General features: G+C 46.7%; 1 protein-coding gene across 1 annotated transcript in view; it reads left to right on the top strand.

Annotated features, from left to right (window-relative positions):
- Window positions 1-1,426: 1,426 nt before the first annotated feature.
- Window positions 1,427-6,000, top strand: part of RABL6 (RAB, member RAS oncogene family like 6) — a 67,781-nt gene continuing 63,207 nt past the window's right edge. The window contains exons 1-2 of the mRNA XM_040324485.1: window positions 1,427-1,531; window positions 3,387-3,832. Of these exons, the coding sequence (XP_040180419.1) occupies window positions 3,703-3,832 (130 nt within the window). The 5' untranslated portion in view covers window positions 1,427-1,531; window positions 3,387-3,702. The remainder of the gene's footprint in view (window positions 1,532-3,386; window positions 3,833-6,000) is intronic.

Here is a 6,000-nt window from a genome sequence, read left to right as displayed (position 1 = left end):
ATAAAAATGCAATAAAACTATCCCCTATTTTGTAAACACTATAAATTTTGCGCAAACCAATCGATAAACGCTTATTGCGATTTTTTTTTACTAAAAATAGGTAGAAGAATACGTATCGGCCTAAACTGAGGAAAAAAAATGTTTTTATATATGTTTTTGGGGGATATTTATTACAGCAAAAAGTTAAAAATATTGCTTTTTTTTCAAAATTGTCGCTCTATTTTTGTTTATAGCGCAAAAACTAAAAACCGCAGATGTGATCAAATACCACCAAAAGAAAGCTCTATTTGTGGGGAAAAAAGGACGCCAATTTTGTTTGGGAGCCACGTCGCACGACCGCGCAATTGTCTGTTAAAGCGACGCAGTCCCGAACTGTAAAAACACCTTGGGTCTTTAGGCTGCATATTGGTCCGGGGCTTAAGTGGTTAAAGGGGTGTTCCAGCCTTTTTTTAGGTTTATTAAAAGTCAGCAGCTACAAAAAGTGTAGCTGCTGGCTTTTAATAAAAAGACACTTAACTGCTCCATGGTTCCAGCGACGCGCCGGCCGGGGCTCCGCTCCTCCTCTTCATTCCTAGTGTGGGCACCCGGCAGTGACAGCTTTCGGCTTCACGGCCGGGCACCCACTGCGCAAGCGCGAGCGGCACTGCGCATGCGCGAGCGGCGCCGTCCGATTGGACAGGTGCTCGCCTACAGGGAGGGGCTGCAATAAGGCGATTAAGCTAATCGCCTTACCAGCCCCTCGGCGGAAGGAGGAAGTGGGACAGGAAGTCCCACTCCTCCGGACCCCCCCAAAAAAATTACATGCCAAATGTGGCATGTAAGGGGGGAAGGAGTGGATTAAGCGGAAGTTCTATTTTTAGGTGGAACTCCGCTTTAAGCAGTTAAAGAAACTGGAAGTGACGTGGTTGGAGTTTCTGAGGAGTTGGTCTGATTTGACAGAACACCGGATGATGAGCTGAGAAGTCTGACACTTCCTGGTGTGTCAAATGGTGTCTGGGGAAAGTGTACTCACTCCTGGGAGCATAGAACACGGACAGGGGCTGGGAAGTGGAGACATTAGAAGGCCCAGACCACCAGAAATATAATTATATGTGGTCTTTATTTATCAGTCTGGGATTAGTTTAGGAGTGACTGGTCTATAATGATTTTATTCCCAACGTAAAGCTCAGCATCCAGACCAAGCCCCACACAGCCATGAGCTCTCTCAGTTGTGGGTGGTTAATTATTCCCCAGCTCATTGGCCCGATGTCCGGGGAAGAAGGAGGACATGCTGAGGTGGAAATCACAATACATCCTCGGGTACTTCTGGATAATCTCTGCATTCTGCAGATGAATAATTCTACTCATGATGAGGCGGGAGCTTTGCGGCACGACTGCGCAGGCGCACTGTACACATCTGGCTTCGCTTTCTGCGGAGCTGGGACCTCCCCGGCCTCTGTAGCAGCTGCAGTGACTCCGCCCCGCTGATGCTCCGGAGAGGAGGAAGAAAGATGGCGGAGCGGCAGCTTGGGCTGGCAGAGGAAAGCACAGAGTAAGAGAGCCGCTCGGGGGAGAAGGGTGAGAGGGTGGCGGACCGACTCGGAATTTGCATTTTGTCCGGGTGTAAAGAAAACACAGGGGGGGGGGAGAGAGTTGAGAGGGACGACCATCACTGCCAGCATCACCAGCTGTACCACGTGACCACCCAGCTGTCACATTCCACAATATAGGTGCCCCCTCCCCCCACATGTACACATCACCCCCCCCCCCCATATACCTGATCTCCTGTGTATACTATATGTGTCACCTCTTCTCTAGTAACTGATCCCCTGTGTATAACACCCCCCCCCAATCCCTATCTGATCCCCTGTGTATAACACCCCCCCCAAATCCATATTTGATCTCCTGTGTATAACACTCCCCCCTTCCATACCTGACCCCCCCCCCCCAGTGTGTTATTTACCCCCACTCCATACCAAATCCCCCCCCCCCCCCCGTGTGTTGTCTTCACCCCCTGCATGTTATTTACCCCCCTCCATACCTGATTCCCCCCCCTGCGTGTTATCCCCTCCTTCCATACCTGATCCCCCCCCCCCTGTGTGTTACCCCCCTTCCAAACCTGACCCCCCTCTGTGTGTTATTTGCCCCCCTTTCATACCAGATTCCCCCCCCTGCATGTTATTTCACCCCCTTCCATACATGGTCCCCCCCTGTGTTATCCCCCCCCCTTTCCATACCTGACCCCCCCCCTCCGTGTTATCCCCTCCTCCCATACCTGACCCCCCCCCCTGCGTGTTATCCCCTCCTTCCATACCTGACCCCCCCCCCCCTGCATGTTATTTCATCCCCTTCCATACCTGACCCCCCCTGTATGTTACTCCCCTTTCCATACCTGAACTCCTGCGTGTTATCCCCCCTTCCATACTTTATCCCCCCCCCCCTGTGTGTGATTTACCCCCCCCCCCTTCCAGACCCAATTCCCTGCATGTTATCTCCTCTCCATCCATTTCTGAACCCTTGAGTTTCTATCCCATCCCCTGTCCATCACCCTCACCCATACCTGATCCTTGGACCAACCCCCTTCCAAACATTGTTCCCAGTGTATCACCTCCACTCCCTCCATCCATCCTTGATCCCCAGTATATTCCCCCCTCCAATCATGTCTGATCTCCTGTAAGTCGCCCTCTCCTATAACTGACATCCTGTGTGTTTGCTCACCCTCCTCCACCCATATCTTCTTTCCTGTGCCCACTCCTTCCATTCTGTTTCTTCTGTATGTCCCTCACTCCTCCTCCATGCCTAATCCTCTGTTTTCTCCCTCCCCCCCATACCTGATCTTCTGTGTACCACCGACATATTTCTGGTGTACAAAGGCACTACCACACATGACGTAAGAAACGTGAATAATAGGCCCTTTAAAGTTAATGTAAAGCCAACACTTTTTTCTTATAGTTTTTGGATACGATGTTGAAGGGTTAGAACATGTCAGGTTTATATTGCTGTGTGTGTGTGTGTGACTCCTCTGGGATTCATAAAACCAGCCTATAAGAGAACATACAGCCGCTCAGGGCTGTACAAACTGTCAAAAATGATAGTGCTGCTAAATGAGACCTTTTGAAGTGAATGAGGCGGCAGCCACAAGTCAAATGCTTGGCTCGCAGGTGTGGTGTGTTATATAAAACCCCCATTTAGCTGTCAAAAAAAATATAGGCGTTCAGGAGGTGACAGTATTGCTTTCTGAATGCCTGGCAGCTGAAGTTTCCTGTCTTCTAAAAAGCGATTCACCATGGATCGCTTTTCAGAGGGGGCAGCAAGGGCTTCCGCCTGTGTGAATGAGTCCTAATAACGTCTCATTTCTCCTTATTATCTATAACATTTACTAATTTTTTTTCTGTTCAAAATTTTAGGAGCTGTGGGTCAAATATGAGCGATAACCTGGGAATCCTGCAGCCATCATCTCCTTCCTGTTGACTGTTACACTTTTCAACTTTTTGGAAACTTGAATATAGTTAAGCTGTGAGCAAAGGAAAAACATAAAGCATCCTTAAACCATGGCAACCCACATCTTGTAATATCTGGTATCTGCTGTTAGGTTTTTTTCTGCTATTTCCTTCCAGCTGATTTTTTTAGTATTTGACATTTTGGAGTGAGATCTCTTCATCGCAGTAATCCAACAAAATCTAGCATTGATCTTGCGGGCTCGCCCCATCGACAAAAGAGAAGATGTTTTCGGCTTTAAAGAAACTCGTGGGGTCGGATGTAGCCGGCATTAAAGATAAGAATATCCCCGCTGGACTTCAGTCCATGAACCAGGTGCTACAGAGGCGGTTCGCCAAAGGAGTACAATATAATAGTAAGAGGCCTATACTATTTTTTTGAACCACATTTCTTTTGTTTTTAAAGTTGAACTCCAGGCAGATATGAACATCTTACTCAACAGAATTTGACTAGTGCAAGTACCTGAATGTGTCTTAGTATCCGCCTCATATAAGTCCCATTTACACTTGCAAATTGGGGCCATTAGCGCTTACATGCTGGAGATCCAATGGGGAATCTGATTGATTAGCTGCGGGTGGAAGCTCTACTAAAAGCACTGGGAGGCTGCCAGCTCCCGTAGCTAATCGCGGCAACTCGCATGTAGTTGCTTATTGAGCTGTTACCTGTGAGTGATTGGCACTGGATGCAGACTGTCGGTGCCCAGGGCTGATCAGTTACAGGTGCTTCAGTAATTACATGTAAGCGACGACGATTAGGCTGGATTCAGACCTATGCATTTTTTGTGCATTTTGCAGATTTGCACTGCAGTCCATTTAACATGGTTTCCTATGGAAGACTTTCTGTAGTGCAAAATGCCAAAAGCACCAAAAATGTATAGGTGTGAATTAGGGCTGCAACTAACGATTCTTTTTATAATCGATTAGTTGGCCGATTATTGTTTCGATTAATCGGATGATAGCCTTTAAAAAAAAAAAATTCATTTTTTTTTTTTTTTGGGCCAATTTGTTGTTGGACAGATTACAAGACACAAATTGCAGCAAAAACACATTACATGCCTTTCTGCAGCTTCTCCATTGAAGTATATTGAACCAAAAAAAACAAAATGGCACCGTTTTGCGTTAAAAGGTCCTTGCCCTTTCCAAATACGCAGCAGCTGAAAAAAAATCATGGATGTGAATGTGTCCCATAGGAAAACATGTAAATGAACTGTAGTGTGTTTCTGCAAAAAACACCAAAAAACAGAGGTGTGACCCAGGCCTGAGATGTTTAGAAACATAATGGGGTTAAAAAAACAAAAATAAGTACAAAAAGAGCAAATAATCGCTACTGTAAGGCTCTGTTCACACCTAGGCGTATATACGCCTGTGGTGCGACGCCGCAGCCTCCCCTGAGACGCTGGAGGGATGATTTCACATTGCCCTCTATGGAGATGGTTCACATCTCCACGCCGAACGCCGTACGCCTGTCGCCTGAAAACAAGTCCCGGAACTTTTTTTTCAGGCGGCGTTCGGCATAGGAGAACCATCTCCATAGAGGGGGTACAGCTGCATTCACAATCGCAGCGTTTTGTCGCCGCAAATCGCGGTACAAAATGCCGCAATTCGCGGGACAAAATGCCGCGATTTTGTACGACAAGGTGTGAATGCAGCCTAAGGGGTTCATTTTTTTTACTGTGGGACAGTGAAAGTAATATTTACAGTAGGGATTTGCTTTTTTGTACTATAAAGGGCTAATTTTAGTTTTTTTTTTTAACCCCATTATGTTACTGGCTGATTAATCGATTATGAAAATTGTTATCGATTAATTTCATAATCGATTAGTTGTCTATTAATTGATTAGTTGTTTCGGCCCTAGTGTGAATCCAGCCTTGGCTGCGGGAGTTTTTCGGCCTCCCAGTGCTCCCAAAGGGGCTCGCCGGGAACCCCTGTTGCGTTTACGGCATGTAATTATCATTGACTCCTTTTGCACGTGTGAATGAGGTCATAATCTCATGTGTAGTAGCACTCAGACGGAGTAGGGGAGGGGCAATGTTGTTCGGGCTCTGCTATAGTGAACAGGCTGAGAGTGAACACACTGACAAGAGTAGAGAGCAGAGGGAGGCCACATTGGTTTAATTCTGCACCTTCATTGTCCAATTAGAAGGCAGGGTGTCTGGTTTTGATAAATCTGCATTGCAGTGATTCAGCTGCATTTTTCTCCATTGATATGTGAATAATAAAAAGTTTGAATCGCCTAAATTAATATAGATCCTTTAGTTGGTAGCTGCTTTTCTGGGATTAAAGTATGGGTTCACCTTTGGGAAAATGTTACATGTGGCATAAGTTCCCTGTACTTGCTGTCACTTTTTGAAATCAGCGCAGCCATGCAGGGTTCCTCCCACATGGCCTCGTCATTCATTCACACAGCTCCTTAGCGGCTGTCAGATTGTAGTTCTCAATTAACTCGCATGGTGCTGTGGAGCGCCGTGGTAGTTCATTGGTTCTTCATGCCAGTGTACCTACTTGCCCCGTACGGGATGTAAGA

This window comes from Rana temporaria, chromosome 9 (assembly GCF_905171775.1).
Source record: "Rana temporaria chromosome 9, aRanTem1.1, whole genome shotgun sequence".
NCBI classification, from domain to species: domain Eukaryota; kingdom Metazoa; phylum Chordata; class Amphibia; order Anura; family Ranidae; genus Rana; species Rana temporaria.
Note: the sequence above shows the minus strand (reverse complement) of the source record. Positions and strands in the feature narration are given on the sequence as shown.